This window comes from Selaginella moellendorffii, unplaced genomic scaffold, assembly GCF_000143415.4.
Source record: "Selaginella moellendorffii unplaced genomic scaffold, v1.0 SELMOscaffold_34, whole genome shotgun sequence".
NCBI lineage: Eukaryota > Viridiplantae > Streptophyta > Lycopodiopsida > Selaginellales > Selaginellaceae > Selaginella > Selaginella moellendorffii.
This window is the reverse complement of record NW_003314295.1, coordinates 1,384,786-1,410,229: the sequence shown is the minus strand read 5'-3', so window position 1 is coordinate 1,410,229 and position 25,444 is coordinate 1,384,786. Positions and strand designations below refer to the sequence as shown.

The window sequence follows — 25,444 nt, the reverse complement described above, 5'->3', positions numbered from 1 at the left end:
TCTCTTGCGTGGATGTATAGGCCACACATATGTTAAGCACGGTTATGGAGTTGTGCTTGGTCGCGGCCATCGCTCGATTCGCGGAAGCTCTTACATCTTCCGGGAGCAAGGTCAAGTCTCCAAGAACACACAACGCGAATCCCTTTCTCGGTGGCCAGCCCTTCGTTGGAGACGAGAAGGTCCAGCTTCTCACGCATGAGCTCCATGAGCGCGCTCACCTCCTCTTGCGATCGCGCGAAGTTGTCGATGCTGAATGCGTACACTGTTACGTACCTCACCCCCAGATCCAAGCACAGCTCCAGCGTCTGGATGAGGCTATCGTAGCCAAATCCATGGCCGCTCTTCCTGTCGATCCCGGCCCTGTCCGCGAAGCGCCTGTTGCCGTCCATGATGATCGCGATGTGCTGCGGCACTGGGCCGCAGAGGAGGATCCGGACGCCGAGCCAGGCAATCGCCCGGCACAGCGCATTCCAGATCGTCCGGAGCATTGCCTCCCAAGAACCCTAAAAATAATCCCATACTTTGGGCAAGGAATGCGCGCGATCGCAATGGCGATCGCGATCGCCTTCGCGAGCGTCGGATCGGCGCTGGAAGATAGCGACTTCCTTTTCGTCCCTCCGGTCTTCGATGTCACATCCTTTGGCGCGCTTGGCGATGGCGAGACGGACGACTCCCAGGTACTTGTTCTTGAGCGAAAAATACCTGTGCGATTCCAATTCCTTGTTTCGACCGTCCAGGCATTTTTGAGCGCCTGGGAAGCTGCTTGCTTCGTCCCGTCCTCCACAGTGCTGTTCCCAGCAACATACTCGTTTGTGATCGGGCCAGTGGAGCTCTCGGGTCCTTGCGCGGATTATATCACTTTGCGGGTATTTTGCCCTCCATAGCTAGAAAGAACAATAGTTTCTTCCAAGAACTCACATTGTTTTCTCCTTCTAGGTGGATGGAACAATCATGGCAAGGGATGATCTTAGTAACTGGAACGTAGACCTTGATGGCTGGCTGGTTTTCAGTGGTCTCCAGCTTTTCAGGCTAACCGGCTATGGTGTGATAGACGGAAGAGGTGACTTTTGGTGGGCTTACTCATGCAAGATCTATCCTTTTGCGGTGAGCTTTATCTTCTTTTCCTCTTTTTCGCTGATGGAAATGTTTAATGCCAGGATTGCCGAACGAAATCACCAACCGTAGGTTACCTCTCGTCCGCCTCTCGAACTTTCAGAACTAAACAAAAAGAACAAGCATGGGATCGCTTTGAAACTTCTATATCCTTGAGTCGGTGCTTTTTTTTCTCTCATTCAACGCTAATGTATCTCTCTCAGCTCGCAGTCCGTATTGCTGAGACGCAGCAGTGCCGTGGAGATCTCCTACTTGACCTTGAAAGACAGCCAGGAATTCCATCTCTCAGTGGAAAGCTGCAACGAGGTCTACATGACAGGACTACAAGTTGTTGCTCCCAGCGACAGTCCCAACACAGATGGTATACATATTGTCCGCTCGGAAAACGTTTATCTCCAGGACACTCTCATCGGCACAGGTAATCGCTCGAAGTTTTCTCGGTGTTGACAAAGTGGTGGGTTTTCCAGGGGACGATTGCATCTCCATACAAACAGGCTCGTATAACATTTATATCGAGAGAGTGACTTGTGGTCCGGGCCACGGTGTGAGGTGGGGTTTTTCCTGATCCCGTGATCTCCACGGAAGTTTTCTCATATTTTTCTTGTGCAGTATAGGTGGCCTTGGAAAATATGACTCCTGGGCTTGCGTTGCTGGTGTTTATGTCAAGGACCTTGTCATAAATGGAGCCCAAAACGGCTTGAGGATTAAGACATGGCAGGCGTGACATATTTCTCTTTCAATCTTTTCTAGGCTGGCTAGACTGATCTTCTTTTTTGCTTCCAGGGCGGTACAGGGGTGGTTCGTGACGTTCATTTCGAGAGTGTGACAATGAATGACGTTGCATTTCCAGTCATTATAAACCAGTTCTACTGCGACAGTGTGCTTCCTTGCGAGAACCAGGTTTCTGTTTCTCGGTTAAAGAAACTCTGAGCGTTTTGATCCGAAATTGACGATGCTCCAGACAGATGCGGTGCAAGTTCACGACGTTTATTTCAAGAACATCCGCGGCACGTCTCGGACAGATTTCTCAGTGTACCTTGCGTGCAGCGACACCGTCCCTTGCCAGAATATTTTCCTGCAGGATGTAAGTCTTACGCTTTCCGGTTCTAATGACTTGTCCACTACGTCGTCCTTCTGCTGGAACGCCATGGGAGAGTGGTATGGGGCTGAGGATCCATACAACTGCCTGGGAAGCTCGGACACTCAAACTTCCCTCCAGTTCTGTGCGACCACAAACTCAAAGAACAATTGACAAGGCCGTAAGTTCTGGCAAATCCGCCCATTGTTTTTATAACCTTGAGTTCTCTTCTAATCAAAACTTTCTAAAGCACAACTTCCAGCCAGCGAGAACAAGAAGAGAAAGGAAAAAGAGAACTCATTGATCTCTTTGGCCAAAGATAAGAATGCATTGAGCGAGATGGTCGCGTGTATGAGCAAATGATCACAGGAGTTTGGAAACTCCAATCGTATCATCAACTATTTTCATATTATTGTGTTTCCTACCATCTTTTTCTTTTCGATTGATCCTTTCGATGCATAACTCAGGTAATATGCTTGCACGGGTGTGGAATCTTTTTAGAATCGAGTCCAGACAATGATAAGGTTCATGCCGGGTTCGAATCTGGCAGCAAGAGCTTCAGGCTTTTTAATCCAGGTACCTTGAGCAAAAACATCAATAAAAAAATATGGCAGTGGATGAGGTTGAGTATGACCAACATGATTTGGTTTTATGGATATTAATTATTGGAAAGAGACCCGCTCTTTTGCACTAAACAATACTTAGATGGTTTTATTCCGGTCAATCTGATATGTTGTGCTTTGGGTTTGATTTTTGTGTTGTCTTTGAGAAATCTATGATTTTTTATGATTTAATTTTGTGGGTGCCTGGGCTTGCTGCCTGTGCAATCAAAACCTTTATGTCAACTTATACTACTTTAGGATTTGGGGAATGCGTGATGATTCCACCCAAAGCTTTTCTATGCTTCAAAGATTCCTTACAGGTTCCCTGGAGAAAAGCTAGAGCGACTTTTACCCACTCCCGTACAAGGTAAAAAAGAGTGGAAGGTAAATCTTGATGTCAAAATGCAGGCTAGAGAATGATGGTGTCGTCTGCGTGGCAGGGGTCACGAGAGTAGAGGGATGGACCAGAGCCACCCGTGACGAGTGACAGGCCGACACGTCGGACGATCCTGCCAGGATGGCAGTGCCAGGCGTCCTACGTGGTAGTTGAGATGTTTACCGCGAAAATTGACGTCCATTTTTGAGCTAAAGAATGGAGAAAAGCCCAGCGAGCATCCAATGCTCGATCCACGATCGATCGTTTTGGAAGATAGAGGGGTTTGTTTGAGGGAAGAATACAAAGCCCATATCTATCCTAATTCTAAATAAACACGCACCCACCCATAGTTTAATCTTATGTCGTTGTCGCGAAATTGTAAGAATGCGAGAAAGGTGTAATTGCGTTTGTTTGGTGTGGTTCAATGCTTCTCCAGGGGCATATTCCAATCCCCGCGTTCTCGTTCGCGAGGAATAATTAGCCGCTAATGGTTTGGTATGGTATGAAGATTTTTGGCGGATAATCCCATGGAGGGGTCCAGCAATATCCTCGCTGGCGCCCTGCTTACTATAATGACACGCACAGTTTTCATAGCCAGGGAGCCACTGGCCCAAGTACAAACCAACAAATGTGGACCACATTATTTTGTACGTAATGGGTGTGGTAAAACGGTTCTTAACCGGGGGAGGGTGGAATATTTTAACCGGGGAGGAGGAAAAATCCCCCACGCACGCTTTCGCGTTTGTGGTTTTACTCTTTCTTTCTATCGGCGGCGGCTCCATAGCGAGTCCGCCTGCCCGGCGCCCGCCATTTCTTGCCCTCTCGATCGCTGCTACTGGAGCTCGATCTGATCCAAGCAGGGAGGAATTGCGCCAAGTTTTCGCGAGCGCTTCCTCTGAGTCCTCGATCGCCGTCATCGATTCGCGATTTCTCGCTGTGGAGCATCGCTTCTTTCTCCTCTTTCTCCTCCTCTCGATCCCGATTTCCTTCTTTTCAGCAGGATCTGATAACGATCGGTCTTGGACTTCCGCGGCAAATATTTCGATCCGCGGGTGAGAATATTTCGCGTCGCCACCGGATCGCCGTAGAAATCGTCGGGCTGTGCTGCGGCGGATCGATGATCTGGTGGAGCGCGGCGAGGCAAATGCGTCCAAGGTTTCGCACCCCCAGCAGCGGACACATCGAGTCTGCCCCATGAGGATCACCGCAAAAGGGGCTGCCAGGAAGAATTCGCAGGAAACCAGCCGAGCTGCCGGCGCCAGGCATGGGATTTCTGGAACATCCAGGCTCTGCCTCCGATTTGCCGAGGCAGTCCTGGTGCTATCCTTGCTCGCCTTCGCGGTTACCACGTCGCCCTTCGCATGGATGCTTGGAGCATCCGATAGGCTCGATGAATCACCGGAGATGGCGATAGACGGTGGGCCTTCCAGGGAGCGATTCGTCTCGACTCGTCCATGGTCGGCTTCCAAGGCAGTAATCGAAGAACGTCCCACGGTGTTTTTGCAAAGATCTAAATCCCCAATTCTCGATCAAGGTACTTGGGCATTTTCTTCTTTTGCGTTCTCTTGCTTATGGATTTCTCCTCCAGGTGGTCCTCTAGGTCTATCTTCCAACATCAAGGTGTATATCTACGATCTTCCCTCCAGCTACAACACCGACTGGCTTGTCGATAGCCGGTGTAGCAGCCATCTTTTCGCTGCCGAGGTTGCCATTCACCAGAATTTGCTGCGCAGTCCCGTGCGAACCTTGGATCCGGACGAGGCGGACTTTTTCTTCATGCCCGTGTACGTCTCGTGCAATTTCACCAGCAGATCCGGGTTCCCGACGCTGTTTCACGCGTCGGACATTCTCCAGGCAGCAGTGGGCTTGGTTTCACGTAACATGCCTTTCTGGGATCGCCATCAAGGCCGAGACCACGTCTTTGTTGCCACCCACGACTTCGGGGCATGCTTCCATGCAATGGTACGTTTCTGGATCACGGCTTGATAAGTTTTGGCTCCTTCGCATGCATGCATGACTCTTTCCAATGTGGTTTTCTCAGGAGGATTTAGCGGTCGCAATGGGCATCCCACAGTTCTTGAGAAACTCCATCATCCTGCAAACTTTCGGGGAAAAGAACAAGCACCCCTGCCAGAATGTGGACCACATCCAGATACCTCCCTACGTGGTTCCAGCCAAGAAGTTGCCCGATCCCAGGGGCCAGCGCCGCAAGATCCTGGCGTTTTTCAGGGGCAAGATGGAGATCCACCCCAAGAACGTTAGCGGCCACATGTACAGCAGGTACTTTTTTCCTCTTGTCTTTCACTGTCCGGACTGAAAACCAACTTTGTCGTGGGTGATTTTAATGCAGGGGCGTGAGAACCACAATCTGGCGACGCTTCTCGCACGACCGGCGCTTCTTCATAAAGCGCAAGAGGTCCGACAACTACAAGGCGGAGATGCTGCGCTCGGTGTTCTGCCTGTGCCCGCTGGGGTGGGCGCCGTGGAGCCCGCGCATCGTGGAGTCGGTGATCCAGGGCTGCATCCCGGTGATCATCGCGGACAACATCCAGCTCCCCTACTCGCACGTCATCGACTGGAGGAAGATCTCGGTCACGGTGGCGGAGAGGGACGTGCACAAGCTGGACAGGATCCTGAGCAAGGTGGCGGCCACCAATGTGTCCATGATCCAGGCCAATCTCTGGAGAGACGAGGTGCGCCAGGCGTTGGTATACAACCAGCCGCTCGTTCGTGGCGACGCGACGTGGCAAGTTCTAGATCTGCTGTCCAAGAGGAAGAACAAGGTGGCGGAGGCGGGGTCCCGGATAAAAGTGGCGTGAGTGGAGAAAGTTTCTAGGAGCGAGGAAGGAATCGGATTCTTTTTTTTTTTTTCTTTTCTTACTTACAAGCAGGGATGGAAGAGAAACAAGGAAAACGAGGCAAGCCGTCTTGTTTACTCGCTGTGTGTGTGTATATTTTGGCCAGTTACATTCATTATACCAGAAATTTTTTTGTCTCAAAAGTGTACATCTTTGATAAAATGATCACATGTTGTGAAGCTCCCTCCAACCATAACGCTTCATCTCCTCGCCCAGTTTTATTTCTATGTGAGACGCTTGGGTGGAGCTTTGAAAATGGCCCCCAGAGTTCTCCTGGGGGTTACCGGCAGCGTTGGGGCGATCAAGGTTGCGGCGCTGGCGCATAGCCTGTGTTGCTGGGCCGAGGTGAAGATCTCCGGCAGCGGGCCGATGCCATGCTCATCGCCACTGTCACCTCATTCCATGGCCAAGGTGAAACAAAGGCACCATCTTCACTGTTTGTTACTAACACAATGCTACCATGATAGAACTGTGCAACAATTTGCTCACGCTCATCGTCCGCGCCTGGGACCCTTCCAAGGTCCTCTTTGTGCACCGGTTCCACTGGGCGAACTACGTGACGCAGCCCAACGTGAGGGTCCTGCAAAGCATCGGGCTGGTCGTGGTGCCCGGAGAGGACGGTCCCATGGCAGAGGTCTCAACCCTGGACGCCATCCTGACATGCCATCTCCTCGATAAAAGGTGACGAAACTAAGACGAGCAGATCACATTAACTTTGTTTCAGAAGTAGATCACATTGACTTTGTTTCTAGACTCGTACAAAATGTGTGTGTCTGTTAGTGATCATATTCGTCGTAAAGTTCCGTTTTGTACAAAACTGCAAAACGAGAGGACCTGTGACATCTTTCCTTGCATGGTCATATGGTCGATCTTTCATTCACCGAGTTTCTTCCGGCCCGCAAGGATCCGAGAGATTTGGAGGCCGCGGCTAAAGGCCTGGTTGAAGAGTAGCCGCGTCTGGAACTCGGACACGAATGGGAACCACGCCAGGATCGCAACGGGCGTGAAGATGAGCAGCCCCATGAAGAACTCATAGCTCCGTGCCAGGGCCCTGACGGAGCCCCAGAAGCCCATCGATTCCACCAGTGGCCGGCACGCCATTCCTATCTGCGGAGAACAAAAGCAAAAGTGGGAGTTAATCAAAGCGTCAGTAAGAAAAAGGCTGCCAGTTTGCAGGTGGAAGTTTGGTAAGGAAAAGAGGAAGAGTCTGGTGTCGATAGCTTTACCTGCAAGAGGGCCCAACCAGTTGGGAGGAACGCGAGTAGCGTGACGAAGAGATCTCCGACCGTCAGGCCAACCACCACGAAGAGTATGATGATTATCGAAACAAATCCCATGAAGAGCATCCCCTTTAAGAGCCGGAACATGAGTTGGAAGTCACCACTGAAGCGTCTTCGTCCCATCGACACGATCTACAAAAAATTACAAAATGGCATAAGTTTCTTGTATCGAAAGAATACTCGCTGGTTACCTTTAAAACGATCAAAATGCCGATTATCACAAGCCACGACAGAGCGTATATCTGCAAGCAGACACGCAACGCTATAAAATAAGCATCAACAGAATGGACTTACCAGAATGTTCTTGTGACCGCTGGTGATGTTGAGGTGGTAGACGAGGCCATACTGATACAGAAAGAAGCGTATCGCCAAGAGAGATTCCATGATTCTACCACGCAAGCCTGTGTGGTTGAGATAGGAATGCTCCTCGTCCCACCAGGACTGCCAGCTCTTCACCGCGGCAATTCCTATTCCTCCCGAGTTAGCAATCCACCTGTTCCAGTCGTCCCAGTCTTCCACGATCTTTTGCCACTCGAAACCCGACGGATTGAACAGAAAGGGAGCGAATAGCCAGGTGACCACCAGGAACCACATAGAAGCCGTGATGAACATATAAGCGACCGCACCATTCCCGGACGAACCATAAGCCACGTAGACAATCAGCAGGATCATGAGTTCCAACGCTTTGGTGAAGTGGCTTCTCGAATATAACCGATAATTCTCAGCAAATCTTTCATGACGAACGACGAAGCCTCGGCCGGTAGCTCTGTACTTTGCCCCTCCGTGCAGTATCGTTCTACCGAAATAGTGAACCTTGGTGCCGAGAGAAAAGGTAAAGAAAACGGAAGCCAGTTGAAGCTGCATTATGATGAAGTCGCTGATTGCTGTACGAAAGCCCCTCTCAAGACCGATCTCCATGATCATTGGAAGTGCCATCAATAATCCAAGCTGAACCAACGATTGGGAGGCCAAGGCAGCTTGCAGGCTCACGTCTTTCTTCATGTTTGCAACTTTTAACAGCGACTTCTCCATGCCACTTAATGATAGATACAGCCGTCCGTAGAGAAAAACATAGACTGTGAGCACCACGATCTGCACAAAGTATCTTTAGAATGATGGAAGCAGAACAAACCAGTTTCATACCAGGGCGTTGACGTAGAAACCAACTGTTGTAAAATAGCAGGACATCATGCGGAAAAAATCAAAACGATGGCCGAGTCGATAGATATCTCTACTCAAAGTCTGTTCACCATTCCCGTTTGCTACTTTTGCCTCAAAAAGTGTTATTTGGTTCAGTCCAACATCACGGCCCTTCCCGACCTGTATGTATTCGTGATGTGTTACATTTCCTCGTCGCAAAGTTGAATTGAACCCTGCAGTACTCACTTATCTAGTGATGTAACCTTAGAACATTAAGTTTACCAGCAAAAATATCTTCGCTCAGATTGATAACTTTTGAAGCTTTGCTGATGCCACCTCTTGTTATGTGAAAGAGTCTGTCGAATACATCTGGATGTCCGTAATGGAACCGCACCCTGAAAGACAAAAAAAAACATATTAATACAGAAGATTCTGCTGTTAATGGACTTACTTTAATGGATTTGCAAGCACCCGCTGCCCGATCGTGACAAAACTTGTTTCTTGGTTCGACATAAACCACGCCAGGGAAGAAACACTGATAGCAATGACTCAGAACCAGACAATTTTGAATCAGATCAGTTACCTTCCCGTAAAAATATGTTCCCTCACACCAAGAATACTAGGAGGCCTCACCCCGTGATCTTCATGAAATTCTTCCAAAAGATTTCGCATCTTGAATGCTTCCTCCAAGTAGTTATCCTAAACCAAAAAGATTAAACATCTGGTTTTAATAATTTGACCTTACCTGGTTCATATCAATCGTCTGAAGAGCCTCGCCTCGCGTAAAAATAATTGCATGATTTTGATTTTCCGGTTTTCCCTCCCCTAGTTTAGCTGGACCTGGTAACTTTATCCTGTATATTTCCTGAGAGCCACAATACATGAGCAGATGACAAACAAGAGGAGTCCAAGTCCGCGTACCTGATCAAGCCCGTCGACAGCCTTTACCAAGACAGAGTAGTATACTTTCTTGCTTTTATTGTCTTTCTGCGTCTCCTCAACTTCATCAATATATGCAACGCGAAGTGATGGATGCCTACATTTCGAGCAAGCAAGGTTATCTTACATGTGAGATCATAAATTAAAAACTTCTTACTTCAGCATAAGGTTCAATATATCTGTTGCTCGCTGATCACCTGAGCGCTTTTGAAGTCCATAAATCTGACAAGTAGCAACGTATGTGAACTTCATGTCGGCGACAGCTTGCAACTGCGCCCATACAGATCTTTGACTCTTTTTCGTTTCCTTTGAAGAGCAACCAATCACTTTGTAGCCTTCCAATATCTCTGCAAGCAATCAAGAAATATTAACTACAATTTGGAAGAGGAAGTTCTTACCGTCGTCAGATGCCATGTCAAGAAACGCTTGTAGTTCGAGTGCTCTTCGGTAGTACATCATTCCCCTTACTGCAAATATTTGTCGTGCATTAAAAGCCATAATAAAAAACAAGCAGCATACCAGTTCTTAGAAGAGTTTGCCCCCTAAATGATGCCCAATGACGAAGCTGCATTTCGAACTCCTCGTTCCCCCACGCATCAGCATCCGACTTACATGCGATTCTCTCCAAAAAGTTATCCCATTCGTCTGCAAATTATTTTCCTTGATCAGTATACCAGCCAAAAGTGAATACAACTCGCTTGCCTGGATATATCTTTTGAAGGTAGAAAAGTATAGAAACACCGTCTTCGTTCTCTAGATGAAGCTGCTCCTTGGTAAAAACAATGTCTTCACTGTAGTACGGAGTGAGCACGCTGTAAACCAGAAACAAGTATAAACCACGAGAAACTTCATTTGGACAAACTAGCAAACCTGAACGGTAGCATTTTCCTGACTCGAGGAGCACGTGGCATATCCATGAATAACGAATTTGTGAAGAACGCAATACGTCGGCGGGCTTCTAGGTTCACGGGGACATCCATAGCAGACTCTTTTACAGTCAAAAGCAAATGAAGTCTATTGACCTGTAGATACAACTTATACGGTTAGACAGCACAAGAGTAAGGAAAAACAAAATTACTTGCTCAAACCACGCGTCTGTAGCGGGGGGTGGATAAAGAACAGAGTCGAATAGCTGATTTGTGGAATTTGAGTGCTTGGTATTTTTAAGTTCCACTTCTTCGACCATCATGTCTTTTGTGACAACTTCATACATATCTTGCAGGAGTAAGATGACCGTATCCCGGGCGTTTGGATCCGGACGAGCCTGACACAGAAAGTGATTTTGAACAAAAAACCGTGAAGAAAAAACAGCATGTTACCAGAAGCTCCACCAGCCTCACAAATTTTGAAGCAAGTGAAGGCAGAGCGCTTAATTTGAAATGATGCAGAAATGTATTGGCTTGGATGTCCCGCTCGACAGTGCGTATTATATCTTCAATAATTCTGAAATGATGTATTAGCAACCGAAAATAGAATTAACTGGAGATAGTACCGCTTGTCCGGTTCATTTCTAATAATTGTTTTAATGACGGCTTTGAAGGCTTCATAACATTCCTCAACAGCGCAATGCCTGTAGTCATCGGCCTTGATTTTGCGCCAGAGATCTATATTGTCTTTTCCGCGATATTCTGCAGCCATTTGCAATGCAACAGGAATCTGGAAACGAGTATTAGTCCTAGCCAAATTGTGCAGTTGATTATACCTTACTAGCCAATAAGAATGGTGGCCATTGCACAATCGAAAGATTAGGATCCGATGAATATGGAACAAGCATCAAGTTCATTTCCCTGTAAACAGTCTCAAGTTAGAGAACTTTCAGGAACACAGCGCACTTGCCTGTTGTTGATAAGGTCCTCTTCACGAAAACTAGTGATGACTTCATTCCAAAGCTGAGAAAATCTTGCAGCTTGTTTCCTGTCCTTCCCTGTATTCTGCAACGTAAATGTTGTAATGCCAAGTCATACAACAAAATGATTTGGAACCTGTTCAAATTTTCGAGAGAAAGAAAATCCCTTTCGAGGCGCTTTATCAACGGGAATTAGATTCTCGTTGAAAGTTCCAGGTAACGAACGGAACCTCGATCTCAACATGCCCAGCGTTCGAATCTGAAAAATCAAGGAGCCTTCATCGCCGTACAAAATTAAAAGCTGTAATGTTCACACCTCCCCAAGTCGCCTGAAAGCGCCCAAAATCCCACCAAACAACGTCGAGTATATAGCATACCAAATTTGTGTGTCCATGAAGTATATCTGTTGCGAGCATTAAGTTACTCTGATAACAAAAGTCGCCGGCTTACCAGAATAACAGGAGACCACAATGAAAGAACAGCGGCAATATTTTTTTTCGCTGCGGTGTACATTGTTAGAGCCAAAATGGAGCACAAAGCTGCGTACCGTTCGGAAACAGTTCATGCCAAGTGTATACTATTTGTCTCACTCCCATGATCCGCTTCGTGGGCTCCACCAGAGGCTTGATCTGCATGGACATCTTCCCAGTAAACAAGATGTAGTCTATCTAAATTACCTGAACGTAGTAACTAAACAGAAGTTTGCTAATAACGAGCAGTATCCAAAACATTGTATACCTGGCAACAAAAGAGCTTAAGTTTTATGTCGGCGATGATTCGTACTTACTTGAACAATGTAAACTGGTCTTCATGCATTCCTCGACCAACATACAGTGGGACCTAGATCAGGTGTCAATCAGCTACAAAAACGAGAAAGCAGCAGCTTACCTGTGACCACCACAGCATTAAGCGAACTATCCGCCAGTTAGAATTTTCTATCCATCTTCGCAACAATGGAAAGACAAAAAAGGCTGCTCCCAGAAAATTTGGCAGAAGATACAAAACCAAAGCAGCAGTATATAGCGATGGATTCCTCCAGTTTTGTCCAAGCCAGTTCTTTACAGATTTCATCAATCCGTTTGGCTCCCACGAATGAGCATATAATGTGGAAAGAGTAATCACCCAGGCTAAAGATATAGCGAACTTAAGGACGAGCCTCAGCATTCCCGTAAATCGCATGTTTCGAGAGGCCTTAAAGGTAAAAGCAATATCGAGAACGCCTGCACAGATGAATTATTTTACGTTTCATGCGTTAGGCCAAGTCTTACTCTGCAGAAGACGAAGAATTGAGGCCGTTATGAAAATACTCGAAAGCTTTTTAAGCATCTTGTCTTCAAATATGTCAGATGGCGAATTTGTTTTGCTCCAAGCCAAAATGATCATTGCCTGTAGAGACTCGCCTTCTAGCTGCCAAAGCTGAAAGTAAAGCACAATACCTGAAGGCATAAGATATAAAACGTCCACATTCTGTCAAAGCTCCTGAATATATGCCAAAAGGAACGTATTTCTACGAATCCGATTTTGTTTAGCTTCCTCGTAACCGGCTTCTTGGAGATTGTCTGCATAAATCTCTATGAAGCATCGCAGAATAAGTATCACAACACACCTGAAATGGTGTTGTTGTCAAAGGCGGAACGAAAAAGTCCGAATCGGCGCGCATGGGCCATCCCAAGCGAAAACAGTGGTCGGACCTGCCTTACAAGACTGTCAACCTTTGGAAAAAAAAAGAAAAATCATCTGACCAGAAATATTCGTTCAGGTCGTCATAGTTTCGCCAGGATGAATGGGTCGCTGTACCACATTCATTGCTCGCAGCTTCCTAGAGATAAATACAGAGGTAATTTCAATTACATATAAAAGTACTAGCAGACCTTTTGAATGATCTCATATATCGGCGTCACAACCTTGCGAAGAAAGGATTCTTCCTCACCACCATATGCAGGTTTAATGTTCTCACCAGTCACGAAACTCACGTTACCAGCCAGCATCCCGTGAAGCTCTAGAGCCATCTACAGACCATCATTTATCATCATCGCATCCAAATTGCTTCAGTTCACTTACATTATGAAATATGTAGCAGAGGCATTCAGGCATGAAACGAAGATTAGCTGCTTCTCCCCAGATTAGAAGATACAACCCCATGTATAGGAGTTTGCGTTGCTGGATGTCTTGTTGAATATCCGGAAGACTGCACATTATTATAGTTGTCAAGAAAAAAAAAGGAGAAAGTAAACCCACGTAAGACTACTTTTGCGTCCCAGAAACTTGCACCAGCTCTTGTAGTTTTTAAAAAGTTTGCGCATGACCTCATTGATGGCCTGGTCTTCTAGCTGCAAAATCGCTGTTAAATGTGCAATTCAAAAGGTGCTTAAGATATCGGACCTTATTGATAGTTTCAGTCTTTGATTGTATGCGCGTATGAACGTTAGCAAGGAGTAAAATCAGGTGCTCCCTCTGGTTGGAGACGTTATCTTTCTGTGGAAGATGAGCGTCAACACCTACATTATGATCTGCAAGGAGATGATAGAACCTGAAAGCCGAACTTCTCCTTCAACCAATCAATAACATCTTTATTTGACTGTTTGGTTGCAGCTGACCATGGTAGCCCGCGAATATTTCTCAACGCATCGACTGCGGCTTTGATCTGAAAACAAAATGAATAAACAAAACTTCCAAGACAGTGCCAAACAAAAGCGAAAGTGCACCTCTGGAAGCTGCATTATTGCTTGTGACGAGCCTGCAACGTCAAGCGGGAGAATATTATACGGAACGTATATTTCCTTCTTCTCCTTGATGTCTCGACCCATTGCAATAATCTATATGTTTCCTGTTAGCGTAACTTGCACGAGAGTGCTGTCTTAAGCAATACCTCAGGGGCAACTTCTTCAGTCTTGTTGACAGCACAAAGAACCTCGAAGAGGACTCCTGCGGTCTGATAAGCCTTTGCAAGTTGGGCTCTGACATAACACAAACAGTGCGTCATGTTGTTAGAAGGAAACGACAAGAGAAAAATTCGAAGAATACCTGTCTGCGTGTTCAGCGCCATCCAGAGCCTTGACATACTGCTCATAGTACTGCTGGTAAAAGCTCTGAATCTCTCGTGCATCACTGCGCTTCACTCTGCTTCTGATCGACCTCTCGTTATCCTGTCAAACAAAAGTTACAGAGTTGTCTTTGGCATTTTTATGATTTTTTCAGACCTTCTCAAGGCGTTGCAAAAGAGCTGTCTTGAACTGCCGAACGCCTCGCCCACTAGACGTAGGATCAAGACGATGCGCCTTCTCAAACGCATAGAATCGACCTGGAAGATTAAAAAAAAACACCCATAAGAAACGAAAAAAAAAACTCGAGATCATGGACATACACAGATAAGCAACGCGCGGCCGCTCTGGCTCTATCTCGTTGGCGACCCGGAGAATGGTAGCAATGGGGGCAAGCGACGAAGGAACCACCTCACTGTCGAGAACCTCGCCGGAGAACATCCCATTCGTATACGTCCTGCTAAGCCTCCTCCCGGACGAGCCCGGCGACGCCAGGGGCGCGCCATTCGCCATAATCCCCCTCTATCCCCAACCCCAGACCCACCGATTCAGGCCGGATCGCAATCCCTACCTACATTTCCTGCCGAAATCTCCACGCTCCCGCCCGGATCGCGAAATGCCGTGTGGGCAGCAGCTGGACGCAAGCTAAATCCCTCGCATTCTCGCCACTGTAGCTACACTGCGAGGGATTACCTAAGGAACAGATCGATCGCGATGGCGCACGGCGGAAGCTCGGCAGCTACCCAGCGGCAGTGGCAGGCCCGGGCGTGGCGGGACGGCGCCTCTTATTCGATCGATCGAATGGAGAGGGGAAGAGAGAGAGAACTCCTGTTTCAAAGACGCCGATCTTACCGTTTGTCTGTGCTAGTACGTGTGGCGTCAAATGGTCGCTTACATTAAATACCCTAGTAAAATAATGCATGGAGCCCATAGTTTTAGCTTGATGTTAACCAGCGAAAGACACCGCACTAGAGCTAGAAGAGAGCTTCTTTCCTTCGTCGCGAATGGATCAAACAGCGTACGCTCCAAACAAGACAATGGAATGTTGGAATGTTCTTCACGCGTCCTAAGTTGTCACACGATCGTTTTTTAATCGAAGAAAAGAAGAACAAAGAAGAGCCTTGATAAGTTTCTTATGCTTCCAGCTTGATGACCATGGGACTGCGTACTCGGTAGCCTCGATCATCGCTCCACGTCAAGGAGCCATAGACATAAGCTTGCTTTGTGGAAAATCCTTCCACCAATGAGAACTCCATCTTATACGATGCTTCGTCGCCTTGCTGGGTGAAGTTTAGGACCGAGGGCCTCACCGAGACGGTCAGCGAGGCCACTGTAGGAAGACGGACACTGGCGTGAAACGTAGAAGTTCCTTCCATCACGGACTTTAGCCTGCGGGTGATCTTTGCAGCCGTGCCAGGCTTGAGAGACACCGAGATGGACGGATAGTTGAGCTGAAACGACTCGGTTTCGGTGTCTCTGCAATCCGCGTCCAAGGCCGGCGCTTTCTGGAGCTTGAGTTTTTGGCAGTAGAATAGAAAGTAGTCTCCAGGAGTGGCATCGTAAACAAGTCCCGGGTCTGCTGCTGCTTGAGGATCGATCTCCCCGCCACCGATGTCAAAAGGCGTCGCATCGTTCTCGGAGGTCTGATCCTTTATCGAAACGCCTACGTTGTTGGTAGTCTTGCCTGTTTAGAGAGCGTCAGTGATTTGAACATAGAAAACAGATTCTTTGTGTTCTACCTGTAGTGATGATAGCTGATTGAATTGCTGCTGGGCTCCAGTCCGGATGCAAGCTTTTGAGAAGCGCTACAATTCCCGTGACGTGTGGACAGGACATGGAAGTTCCGGAAATGACCACATAACTGTCTGTTTTGTGAAATTCGCTGTACGCGGCTAGTATGCTTACTCCTGGAGCAGCAATATCAGGCTACATCACCAAGAAAGAAGTTTTAGCTGAAAGTTCCAGAGTAAACTGCTTCCAAGTACCTTGACAATCTCTGGAGAAACCAAGTTTGGACCTCGACCAGAGAATGCAGCAACTTCCGGAGCGGGTCTACCACTAGTTGATGTCACAGAACGAGTTATATATGCCGTTGGATTCCTGTAAAAAACAACAGGATAATAATATGATCATATGACAAACTTAAAACCACAAAAAATTGCATAGAGAGAAATTACCCAGTCGATTGCATGTAAGCAACAATAGCCTGTCCAGCTTTGTATCCAACGTTTGCTGCAGGCAGGCCATAATTCACGGCCTCTAAAGTCTCGCCTTGCATTTCGCTGTTGTAAATGATCAAACCCGCAGCCTTTGCAAGTGCACCAGCCACTCCTTTCACAACTAAAGAAACACCACTGTCTGAACACAAGACGATCTTACCCTGCGATTTTTGAGGGTCGAGTGCTCCAGGAATACACATCATGCTCAAGTCACTGTTTCAATCACAGCAAAGTTACAGTAACTTCTGCAAAGTGTAACAAGCGGATAGTTACCTTGAGATGTTCGCAAAGGAAACATCGGAAGCCGCGACGAGGGGATAGAATCCAGATTGCAGGGCAGCTTCTGATAAACTTTCACCCTGGAAGTAAGCAATTAAGCTCCTGTAAAAAATAACGTTTTCCTTACCATGAAGCTCGAGAGGTCGCCGAGGATGACGTTGCTGGCGAAGGCCCGATCAGTTGTGGTAGCAGCAACGGTAATCATCCAGGGTGCTACATTGCTTACGGTGGCATACTTAGGACCATAGTTTCCCGCCGCTGCAACGATGGAAATCCCATGCATGGCCGCATAGAGCGTTCCAAAGGCCAGTGGATCCTTTGTCTCAGGGATAGCTCCTTCACCGCTCAGTGAGATGCTGAAAACTTGCACACCGTCCCCGATACCGTCGTCAAGCGCTGCCAGAATGTCAGCATTCGAGCACAAATTGTTCCAGCACGTCTTGTAAATCGAGAGCCGAGCTCCATACGCGCCACCTCGAGCAGTTCCGCGAGTAAAACCGCGGTAGTTTGCATCCCTGACAAAACTTCCGGCTGCGGTGGATGCCGTGTGCGTGCCGTGGCCTTCGGTGTCTCTTGGCGATAGCAGGATTGACTCGTCTTGTTGCGTCGCATTTGCGGCTTGAAAGTAATATCGGGCACCGATTATTTTCCTGTGTGATATAACATGCTGTTGGCATTCACAAATGGCGTGTTGAAAAAGCTCACCGGTTGCAGTCGCTTGTGGAACTAAAATCCGTGGTGTTTACGCAAGAACCATTCCAGTTTTCTGGGACCGGACTGTAAGAGCTATCATCGAAGCTTGCCGATTCTGGCCAAATGCCTGAAGCATTCACAAGAAAAGTCGTCTTAAGGACAGCAATCACACGGTATTCGTACCTGTGTCAAGCATACCAATCACAACATCTTGGCCGCCGTTATTTCTAGTTTGCTGGATCTTTCCATTTGCAACGGTTCCATTCATATTTTGGAGACCGAGAAACTGCCACGAATTCGTCGTCTGGAGTCTATACACTTTGTCCTCCAGGACCATCTTAACGCCAGGCAGCTCTGCAAAACAACTCAAACTACGTTATTACTTGCAATAATAAAGTCTTCGAGACATACTTGAAATGTTCTTAACCTTGTCAGGTGGGATAACTGCTGAGAATCCATTGAAGAGGTGCTTGTAGCTATATAGCATTGCCTCCTTGGCAAGCTCGTGTCTGGTTCTGAAAGTAAGTTCATTTTGTAAAGAAAGAAGTGTAACTTGTACCCAAGAACTGTAGATAGTTTTTGGTGGTGAAGATAAGCGACATTGTATCCCTCTTCTAAAGGCCCTCCCAGATAAACAATATATGACTGTGGAAAACAAGTATATAAAGCACACACGAACCAAAAAACAAATTCAGCAAAGAGTTACACCTTTGATGTTGCATCGATGAATGCTGCGAAGTGCAAAACAAAGAAAAATGCTACTGTTCGAAAGCTGGCCATGGACAAAGAAGCAACGGGTCACGCGGAAGAATTTCAAGCCAACCTGAGAAACAAAAGGCTTACAGGAATCTCGCTCGACATTTTTTCCACGATTTACTCGGCACCACTAGTCAGTTTAGACCAAGGTACGAGCGCCTTCGTTTTAAAGTGGATAAGAAACACCAACAATAGAACTCGGGATAAGAAACAGCAAATGATATTCAGATAGAACTAAAGGCCATACAGTTCCAAGACTAACTTCAGATGCGTACCTACATGGTGCGATGCTGATACAAAAAGAAAGATGAGAATTACTCGTTGAGTCACTTAACATTCACCACCGCCTGCAAAGCAAACACGTCAGGTCACAAGAGGAAAGAAAGAGAAAAGGAAACAGATGAACTTACGCATTCCATGGGTTTTCTCCTGGAAGTGGCTTCACGTTTGGGTTCGGGTATGTCTTGCCACTGCCTTTGCCACCCCTTACGTACGTTGGATCGTCTCCCTTGTAATTCGGATTCGGCCATGTCTTCCCTCCTTTCTTCGTGGATCCTGCGAACTCGGGGCCGACAGGAGGACCCTTGTAGTCTGGATTCGGCCAAACTTTTCCTCCACCTTTGCCTCCTCCCGTCACGTAAATCGGGGGAGGACCCTTGTAGTTTGGATTCGGCCATGTCTTCCCGCTGCCTTTGCCACCACCACCCCAGACATAAGTCGGATCATCACCCTTGTAGTTTGGATTCGGCCAAGTCTTTCCAGTGCCACCTTTGCCGGAGCCACTAACGAACGGAGGATCGCCAGGCTGCGGCTTGTAGTTCGGGTTCGGCCATGTCTTGCCACTTCCTTTGCTGAAGGACACGAAGTTGTCACGACCATCACTCATCTCCGGCTTGTAGTTTGGATTTGGCCACGTCTTCCCGCTGCCGTATTTGCTAAACGAAGAGCCGCCAGACGAGTAGACGTAGTTGTCACCAGGCTGCGGCTTGTAGTTTGGGTTCGGCCATGTCTTCCCGACACCTTTCCCGAAAGATGAGCTTCGAAAAGACCCGGACGAAAAGCTCTCGTCCGAGGGCTTGTACTCGGGATCCAGCAACGGACTGGGCCAGCCGTCTTCGTCGCGGTAAAGCTTCTGAGGAGCGAGGCCCCCGATCGCTGGAGACTCGGTCGGAGTGGAAGTGGTGGTGGCATCGCCAGTGACGGTGGTAGCACCACCTAGCTTTGGAGCATCGGATGCCGGCGTAGTATCCCAGAGTGAACTTGGAGCAGTACTTCCCGTTGGAATCGGACTTTGAGCAGTCGTAGAAGCAGGACTCGTTGCTACGGAAGAGTTGAAGCTCGGGGAAGCACTGCCTCCAAACTGGTTGTTCCATCCCGTTCCAGTGGTAGTGTTAGCGGCGGGAGGAGCCGGAGGAGCGGGAGCAGCAGGAGTAGTGCTGTTTGTGACATCGATCACTGCATTGGCAGCGCTGCTCCACGAAGACGAAGAACCACCACCCGACGAGTTTTTATTCCAATCGTGGTTGTTCCAACCAGTGTTCTGACCTTGATTCCCAGCGTTCCAAGTTTGCTGCGAGCCAGCACCGCTGTTCCAACTAGAACCCTGCTGCTGGCCCGGTGGATTGCTCCAGGAACTCTGATTTCCAGGAGCCGGGTTGTTCCACGCAGAATTTTGATTGTTCCAAGAGCCTTGCGGATTGCTGTTCCAGCCGCTACTCTGCTGCTGCCCATTGCCTCCGGCGGCATTTTGGTTGTTCCACTGAGAATCCGCCTGGGCAGCGCCTCCCCCGCCCTCATTCCACGGTAGCGAGCTTCCAGTCGATCCGGTGTTCCATCCATCGCCCTCTGGTGGCTTGTAGTTGGGATTCGGCCATGTCCTGCCTATCCTAGCCCTACACACGGCCGAATCCCGGCCCTGCCCGAGCTGAGTGGAAGAACAGCGCAAACCTGGCGACGAGAAATTGGTCGCGCATTGCTGCTGCTGCTGCTTGGATAGCGCATCCTTGTCCAGCGCCGCCGCTGCGCGAATCCCCGGCACTGGCGCCTGCAAGCTCACTACCTGCGCCATCAGCATTTGCCCTTGCCGGTCTTTCACATTATCATCGTCGCTCTAGGGTTCTTTAGATATTTTAGCCACACACATATATTCAAAGGCATATTCGGGAAGAACAGTTAACAGATATTTTAACTATTAGGGCTATCACTTTAGGGTTTTGCACGGAGAACAAATGAGCAGTGTTGTTGATTTTGAAATCAGGTTCTTGGAAGGTGAGTCAATGCCATTAGGGCTCTATTAGACCAACCATCTGATGTTCATTGGGACAACGTAAAGGCGAGAAAACATAGCCGGCATGAAGCTCAAGGGCAAGGAAGCTGGGAAGAGGCGTGGAAGCGTGTTCTCAAGCCAAGCCTTCCCATGATACCCATTGCTAGAGCAAGGTTGGAGAAGGTGAAACCTGTGACAGTGGGTCAGGATGCAAGAATTGGCGGTTCAAGTAGTTCCTCCATACTAGCATTGAGCTATTTGCTTCAAAAGTATTATATGCTTAGTAGATGTTTTATATGTGGCCATGAAGACTATGAACTGTTGTAATAAACCATCTGGGGCTGCTTGAGGATAGATGTCCCCGTCACCATCGTTCTCAGAGGTCTGAAACTTTTAATGAAACGCCTACATTGTTGGCAGTTTAGAGAGTGTCACTGATTTCAGTTTAGAAAACAGTTTGTTTTTGTTATACCTGTAGTTGAAGTCGGGATGCAAGCTCTTGAGGAGTGCACTGTCTGAACTCCGGGTCCTGGAGCAACCAAGAAAGCTGATCTTTCAGCACAAATATCTCTAAAGGCATATTCGAGAATAAAACCATAAACACCGTTGACCCTTTGTATTTATATTAACGCATTGACTATTCAGTACTTTCTTCCACTGCCAGTAGAAAGCAAAACTTTGCCTTTGCGGGCTGCTCCACGCGAGGGAGCCTCCGGAGTTTTCTTCTCCACTTTTCTCTGTATGGCGTCCGCGAAAGAAAGGGAAGCTCCTCCTGCAAGAGTGTTCGCGCTGGAAGATTAGGAAACAGAGCAGGAATTGGAACACACTCACCGCTGCTGCTTCCAGCCGGAGCTTGTTTTTGGTTCCATGGCGACTGTTGTTGGATCGGTGGCCTGTTAGAGGAGAGACCGTCGTTCGTGAGATCCGGAGCATCGTGTCCAGAAGCAAAGCCGAGCTTGGCCACCCTCGAGAAGAGTCTCCTCTCGTCGACTGGTGGAGACGAGGCCGGGACTGGTGCTGTAGAAGGGGCTGAAGAATCCAGCGGGTGAGTTTCGAGTGTGAGCATTTCTACTTGAGACTTACCGACAAACTCACTGTCGTTTGGAACTTCGTCTTCGTGAAGGGCGTTCATGATCGCGATGTAGTCTGCTGGAGATGGTGGCACCACTTTCTCTTCAAGTCTTTGCCCAGCAGATTTAAGCATCTTCTCCTGAATGCAAATTTCGCTCGACAATTCTGCCTAGGAGAAACCAATCTTGTACCTGTTTCAGGCGTCTCTGTCTGCGAACCTCTCGAGCATGTAGCTCATCCTTGAAGGGAGACAGTGACGAGCTTGGTAAGATTTTTGAGAGGTCCACCTCGCACAGCTGGTTTAAGAATCAGAATAATCTGTTGTTGTAACTTTGAAATATCCAAATTACCTGAAAGGTGCTAGTAAGTGGTAGATGACTCAAATAGCGGTATCGTTTTCTCAACAGCTCGGTTTGAATCATTGCTTCCATCTCAAGTATTTTCCCTTCAACTCTGGAACATCGTATGCAATCAGAATAGAAAAACATGCAAGAGAAATTACCTCGAAGGCAAAGACGTGTACGATCCATAGTGGTGAACCAAGCATTTCATTGTCAAAGGATGTAAAATGACGAGTTGACCATCTGCGGCCTGCAAGAGAACACGTCAGTAAAACCCCGCAATGATACAACGAACCTGATAAAAGCTGTAAGAATCAGTCTCTTCGTGTTTGGCGTCTTTGGCGTCCTTATGAGTCGCGGTCTTCACAGGTGAAGTGATGGATTCCCAGTCCTCTGGTGCGTCCTCTTGATGCAAATCTTTCGATTTTGGCTTCTTGTCTACATCAACCAACTCTCGTTCATCAGTGAACGGATTGATGTGATAAACGCTTTCTTGCTTCGGCGGCGACGGTTCCAACACTTCCTGCTTTTCATGGTGTTTTCCAGCTGAGCTAGAACTTTCGAAGTCTTCTCCAGGCAGCTTTGTGATTCCAGCCTTCACCTGAGCCATAATTCTCTGCCTTACAGATGGGCTGCTCGAGATAAACTCCAACGTCCGGTGCTCGTCCCAAGCAGCCTTTCTCGACTTAAGCTCATCGATTGCCGCAAACACAAAAGGCAGCTGTTCGATGTCTTCGTCATCGCCCGACTGAGCTCTCTCAGCCCATGCTGTGAGCTCCGAAACGGCATTGTTTGTTGTCATCTCGACGTCGCATGTCAGTGTAAACTTGGAGTACAGATGGCAACGTCCATCCTTGGTGTAAGCCGGTGATCCCCTCGACTCATTTCTTTTGAACGGTATAACAGACCCTTTATCCCGCGTCAAGAGCGTAAAGCCAACATTGTCACCTAGCCTGTGTTCCTTCACGTTGTGAATGTAGACGGTGCGCAGCTCCTTAGGAGAAGTCATGCCGAAGCAGAGCGGGCATTTCTTTACGTGAGTCTTGTGGTCCGCGTCGGAGAAGTATCGTAGAATGCATGGGAAGCAAAAGACGTGACCGCACGACGTGATCTGTGGGCACAGAGGTGGACTTTCCAAGCATATCGGACACTGGATAGCCACCGAGGACGAGAGTTCCACAAGGGCTATGTCTTCCCACTCGAGCATCTTGTCTGGGTCAGTGCTGTTCTCCAAATAGTCCCCAAAATCCGAGACCAAGAACCGAAAGTTTGCTTGCAAGAAGAGCTCTTTGTCGTAAGCCTGAACTTTCTGATGCTGCCTGCGCTGAGGAGGCCTTGGGGACGGTCGAACGATGGGATCGTAGTGAAAGTTAAGTAGATGATTCGCGTTCCATGTCTGTCCGCGTCGTGAAGATGATGGCTGGGTTGAGTGCTGAGAAGAAGTAAATTCGTGTCCCATCTTGAGAGAACTTTTTCCTGCTTGAGGGACTTTAAGAGCGGCTGAGAGTCCTCCTGTTACTTCTTGCAGCTTTTGTGACTGTTTGTGGGGCATGCCACTTTCCACCCAATTTTCCTTCACCCCACTATTTGACTCGGAGCTTGTAGCTGCGGCGTCGTGATCCTGCTCATGTCAAACGCAATCACATCAAATCCTCGCTTTATGGGAAAAAAAAACTTGAACACTTACTGAGAAGTTCCTTGGTGCTGAAGGAAATTCTTCACGACTCTAGAAAAGGGAAAAAAAAAACTCGGTGTTTGGGAAATGAGCATCACCATGCTTACCGATGTTCGCTTGGTCGGAGACCGCGAAGAAGGAGATCCCTCCTCAACTACAATGTGTAAAATCACAATCACAAGGAAATTAGAAAATTTCTACTCGTTCGAAATAAAAGGAGTGACATACCAGGGACAAACTCTCTGGCCAGTGGATTGAGCGCGCGGATTTTGGAAGTTTCGTGCTCCGGGCACGAAGCTCCCGCCGCCGCTGCTGCTGGCAATTTGGCTGTGCCATGAGATTGAGCGTCTTCGCTGAATTGTCGGTTGGAAAGTGTCGATCCGGATGCAGGCGTGGGGACACTGGACATGAAAGTGCTAGAAGCCGAGTACCTGGATTGGCGCCACACCTTCCTCCCTCCTCGCTCACGAATCGACCACTTAGGGTTTATAGGATCACTAAGAACCCTAAATTCGAGAGCCAGAAATTTTAAATTAAGAAAATCTCCCGCGTTGCTCCATAGAGTGAATCAGATTGAGGCCACCGGAGAGAGGATTGAAAATCTCTGGTGAAAGCGGCATGAGCTTGCTGGCGCACTTGTGATAGCTGAATTCCACTGCGTTGGCCCGGAGGTAGTAGCAACGCGATCGCCACACGGAGTGGAATTCATCACTTTCATCACTCTCTCAATCTCAAAGGCAACAGTTGCTGCACCCAAGAGAATACTTACCTTGTCTCGGAACGTGATTAAAGAATCTTGAAAATGAAATGAGGTCCTCCTCATCACCTATATGCCTTTTGCAACTCATCACGAACTTCATTGACTACGAGTTTTTCAGACAGGAAGGTTACAACAGTTCATGATCTTCATAGCCACATACAAACCATCTACTACACACAGGCAATAATATAATTATACACAGGCAAATAATAGAGCCTCCATAGTTGATATTCTGTCCTCCATACTAGCATGCTGCTGTGTGCGCTGTGCATTATGTTTTCTCGCTTTTACGTTGTCAAAATGAACGTCTGATGGCACTGACCCCAAAGCCTCCAGTTCGGCCTGTGCCTCATCAATAGCCTGGAAAAACAATGCATCAGGTTAGCTCTCCACACACAAGAAACACTTCCATACCTTGGAGCTTGGTTTGACAACAATATCTGGACGTCTCCATGCTTCTTCAACTTCAGGCCGGCTACGTTTTCTCGCCTTTTTTACGTTCTCCTAGCTCCCACCTGGTGTGAAGCCCGATCCACAGAGTTGATGCAAAACGTCCAGGATCTTCAGACGCGTCTCTATGTACTCTGCTATGGCGACGGCTTGTCCTCTGCAAATCACCTAGATTGGGCAGAGCTCGTATGCCACCCACGATGGAGACATTGCTAAGCCCTAATGATCACTCAGCTCGTGTAGCCCCGCGCTGGGACTGGATGGCTTCGCTGGATCCGTTGCTCCTGAGCCTGTAGACTAGGTGGTGGCCAGGAGATCGCTCCCGGGGATATTACAAGCATTTGAGTGAAGAAAGAACGACATCCCAAGTCCAATGGCCTATAGTCGGCAGTGTGGTCGGCCATGCTGCTCAGCTCAGCTCTTTCTACTCGACGACCTGTCCAACGCTGTCAACGGGATCCATTTCCACGATTGCTTTGTTAACTTTGTTAATGTAAGTTGTTTTTCCTTTTCTTTTTGCAGGCATTGATCTCTCTATTCCAAGGAAGAATTAAGTATTTTATAAAGGTAAAGTTAGCCCTAAATCTTAAACCGGTTTGAGAAGTAGTTTACACATTATAAATATCAGTTACTCTCAAGTTGCTTATTATAAATATCAGTT

General features: G+C 47.8%; 7 protein-coding genes and 1 pseudogene across 10 annotated transcripts; 3 read left to right on the top strand and 5 right to left on the bottom strand.

Moving 5' to 3' along the window:
* Positions 1 to 491, bottom strand: part of LOC112348917 — a 1,044-nt pseudogene extending 553 nt beyond the window's left edge.
* A 35-nt stretch (positions 492 to 526) lies between these two features.
* LOC9656129 (polygalacturonase) lies at positions 527 to 1,815 on the top strand. 4 transcript variants are annotated; one of them, XM_024682439.1, is made up of 7 exons: positions 527 to 677; positions 738 to 866; positions 937 to 1,104; positions 1,158 to 1,269; positions 1,324 to 1,531; positions 1,581 to 1,662; positions 1,723 to 1,781. In XM_024682439.1, the coding sequence occupies exons 1-6, from the start codon at positions 534 to 536 to the stop codon at positions 1,615 to 1,617; spliced, it is 798 nt and encodes a 265-aa protein (XP_024538207.1). In that variant the 5' UTR covers positions 527 to 533; the 3' UTR covers positions 1,618 to 1,662; positions 1,723 to 1,781. The 4 variants fall into 4 exon arrangements, with proteins under 4 accessions (XP_024538207.1, XP_024538206.1, XP_024538205.1 ...); XM_024682438.1 differs by having other exon boundaries at positions 1,158 to 1,531; positions 1,728 to 1,815; XM_024682437.1 differs by having other exon boundaries at positions 1,158 to 1,531.
* Positions 1,816 to 1,845: 30 nt separating this feature from the next.
* Positions 1,846 to 2,387, top strand: LOC112348967 (probable polygalacturonase At1g80170). The gene is made up of 2 exons (XM_024682442.1): positions 1,846 to 2,013; positions 2,075 to 2,387. The coding sequence occupies exons 1-2, from the start codon at positions 1,942 to 1,944 to the stop codon at positions 2,363 to 2,365; spliced, it is 363 nt and encodes a 120-aa protein (XP_024538210.1). The 5' UTR covers positions 1,846 to 1,941; the 3' UTR covers positions 2,366 to 2,387.
* A 1,516-nt stretch (positions 2,388 to 3,903) lies between these two features.
* Positions 3,904 to 6,162, top strand: LOC9639332 (probable glucuronosyltransferase Os03g0107900). The gene is made up of 4 exons (XM_002977545.2): positions 3,904 to 4,703; positions 4,758 to 5,131; positions 5,211 to 5,449; positions 5,520 to 6,162. The coding sequence occupies exons 1-4, from the start codon at positions 4,364 to 4,366 to the stop codon at positions 5,986 to 5,988; spliced, it is 1,422 nt and encodes a 473-aa protein (XP_002977591.2). The 5' UTR covers positions 3,904 to 4,363; the 3' UTR covers positions 5,989 to 6,162.
* A 551-nt stretch (positions 6,163 to 6,713) lies between these two features.
* On the bottom strand, positions 6,714 to 15,227 carry LOC9639331 (callose synthase 5). Its single transcript, XM_024682576.1, has 41 exons — positions 14,597 to 15,227; positions 14,433 to 14,533; positions 14,257 to 14,378; positions 14,102 to 14,189; positions 13,938 to 14,048; positions 13,763 to 13,876; positions 13,615 to 13,707; positions 13,471 to 13,562; positions 13,294 to 13,420; positions 13,104 to 13,241; positions 12,975 to 13,051; positions 12,839 to 12,923; positions 12,669 to 12,791; positions 12,501 to 12,618; positions 12,121 to 12,452; positions 12,020 to 12,072; positions 11,910 to 11,970; positions 11,780 to 11,861; positions 11,683 to 11,732; positions 11,549 to 11,635; positions 11,369 to 11,491; positions 11,223 to 11,317; positions 11,089 to 11,173; positions 10,879 to 11,042; positions 10,706 to 10,829; positions 10,465 to 10,650; positions 10,257 to 10,408; positions 10,089 to 10,198; positions 9,906 to 10,031; positions 9,785 to 9,853; positions 9,544 to 9,733; positions 9,369 to 9,483; positions 9,193 to 9,312; positions 9,031 to 9,146; positions 8,899 to 8,982; positions 8,730 to 8,842; positions 8,451 to 8,680; positions 7,602 to 8,399; positions 7,499 to 7,549; positions 7,254 to 7,439; positions 6,714 to 7,134 (listed from the first exon to the last, which is right to left on the bottom strand). The coding sequence occupies exons 1-41, from the start codon at positions 14,784 to 14,786 to the stop codon at positions 6,901 to 6,903; spliced, it is 5,715 nt and encodes a 1,904-aa protein (XP_024538344.1). The 5' UTR covers positions 14,787 to 15,227; the 3' UTR covers positions 6,714 to 6,900.
* An 89-nt stretch (positions 15,228 to 15,316) lies between these two features.
* Positions 15,317 to 18,377, bottom strand: LOC9639330 (subtilisin-like protease SBT5.4). The gene is made up of 11 exons (XM_002977369.2): positions 18,173 to 18,377; positions 18,024 to 18,109; positions 17,876 to 17,973; positions 17,648 to 17,818; positions 17,477 to 17,591; positions 16,899 to 17,421; positions 16,766 to 16,851; positions 16,451 to 16,705; positions 16,259 to 16,373; positions 16,013 to 16,199; positions 15,317 to 15,957 (listed from the first exon to the last, which is right to left on the bottom strand). Exons 1-11 carry the CDS (start codon positions 18,242 to 18,244, stop codon positions 15,407 to 15,409), a joined length of 2,259 nt encoding a protein of 752 aa, XP_002977415.2. The 5' UTR covers positions 18,245 to 18,377; the 3' UTR covers positions 15,317 to 15,406.
* Positions 18,378 to 18,424: 47 nt separating this feature from the next.
* Positions 18,425 to 20,335, bottom strand: LOC112349006 (protein RNA-directed DNA methylation 3-like). Its single transcript, XM_024682575.1, has 2 exons — positions 18,631 to 20,335; positions 18,425 to 18,567 (listed from the first exon to the last, which is right to left on the bottom strand). The coding sequence occupies exons 1-2, from the start codon at positions 20,292 to 20,294 to the stop codon at positions 18,558 to 18,560; spliced, it is 1,674 nt and encodes a 557-aa protein (XP_024538343.1). The 5' UTR covers positions 20,295 to 20,335; the 3' UTR covers positions 18,425 to 18,557.
* Positions 20,336 to 21,075: 740 nt separating this feature from the next.
* LOC9639238 (uncharacterized RING finger protein P8B7.23) lies at positions 21,076 to 24,074 on the bottom strand. The gene is made up of 10 exons (XM_024682539.1): positions 23,802 to 24,074; positions 23,681 to 23,727; positions 23,586 to 23,624; positions 22,194 to 23,519; positions 22,060 to 22,148; positions 21,908 to 22,010; positions 21,749 to 21,853; positions 21,570 to 21,696; positions 21,318 to 21,515; positions 21,076 to 21,258 (listed from the first exon to the last, which is right to left on the bottom strand). Exons 1-10 carry the CDS (start codon positions 23,980 to 23,982, stop codon positions 21,128 to 21,130), a joined length of 2,346 nt encoding a protein of 781 aa, XP_024538307.1. The 5' UTR covers positions 23,983 to 24,074; the 3' UTR covers positions 21,076 to 21,127.
* Between the last annotated feature and the right edge of the window lie 1,370 nt (positions 24,075 to 25,444).

Coding starts and splice junctions, on each gene's coding strand:
- LOC9656129 (XM_024682438.1), top strand. CDS start 534: ATGCGCGCGATCGCAATGGCGATCGCGATCGCCTTCGCGAGCGTCGGA. Junction 867..936: donor CGGATTATATCACTTTGCGG/GTATTTTGCCCT, acceptor TTCTCCTTCTAG/GTGGATGGAACAATCATGGC. Junction 1,105..1,157: donor GCAAGATCTATCCTTTTGCG/GTGAGCTTTATC, acceptor GTTTAATGCCAG/GATTGCCGAACGAAATCACC.
- LOC112348967 (XM_024682442.1), top strand. CDS start 1,942: ATGAATGACGTTGCATTTCCAGTCATTATAAACCAGTTCTACTGCGAC. Junction 2,014..2,074: donor TGCTTCCTTGCGAGAACCAG/GTTTCTGTTTCT, acceptor ACGATGCTCCAG/ACAGATGCGGTGCAAGTTCA.
- LOC9639332 (XM_002977545.2), top strand. CDS start 4,364: ATGAGGATCACCGCAAAAGGGGCTGCCAGGAAGAATTCGCAGGAAACC. Junction 5,132..5,210: donor GGGCATGCTTCCATGCAATG/GTACGTTTCTGG, acceptor TGGTTTTCTCAG/GAGGATTTAGCGGTCGCAAT. Junction 5,450..5,519: donor AGCGGCCACATGTACAGCAG/GTACTTTTTTCC, acceptor ATTTTAATGCAG/GGGCGTGAGAACCACAATCT.
- LOC9639331 (XM_024682576.1), bottom strand. CDS start 14,786: ATGGCGAATGGCGCGCCCCTGGCGTCGCCGGGCTCGTCCGGGAGGAGG. Junction 14,049..14,101: donor CTGAAGAAGTTGCCCCTGAG/GTATTGCTTAAG, acceptor GGAAACATATAG/ATTATTGCAATGGGTCGAGA. Junction 7,440..7,498: donor GCATTTTGATCGTTTTAAAG/GTAACCAGCGAG, acceptor AATTTTTTGTAG/ATCGTGTCGATGGGACGAAG.
- LOC9639330 (XM_002977369.2), bottom strand. CDS start 18,244: ATGGCCAGCTTTCGAACAGTAGCATTTTTCTTTGTTTTGCACTTCGCA. Junction 16,852..16,898: donor GCGACCTCTCGAGCTTCATG/GTAAGGAAAACG, acceptor GCTTACTTCCAG/GGTGAAAGTTTATCAGAAGC. Junction 15,958..16,012: donor ATCAGCTATCATCACTACAG/GTAGAACACAAA, acceptor CTCTCTAAACAG/GCAAGACTACCAACAACGTA.
- LOC112349006 (XM_024682575.1), bottom strand. CDS start 20,294: ATGCTGATGGCGCAGGTAGTGAGCTTGCAGGCGCCAGTGCCGGGGATT.
- LOC9639238 (XM_024682539.1), bottom strand. CDS start 23,982: ATGTCCAGTGTCCCCACGCCTGCATCCGGATCGACACTTTCCAACCGA. Junction 23,520..23,585: donor CAGCACCAAGGAACTTCTCA/GTAAGTGTTCAA, acceptor TGACATGAGCAG/GATCACGACGCCGCAGCTAC. Junction 21,854..21,907: donor CACTTACTAGCACCTTTCAG/GTAATTTGGATA, acceptor TTCTTAAACCAG/CTGTGCGAGGTGGACCTCTC.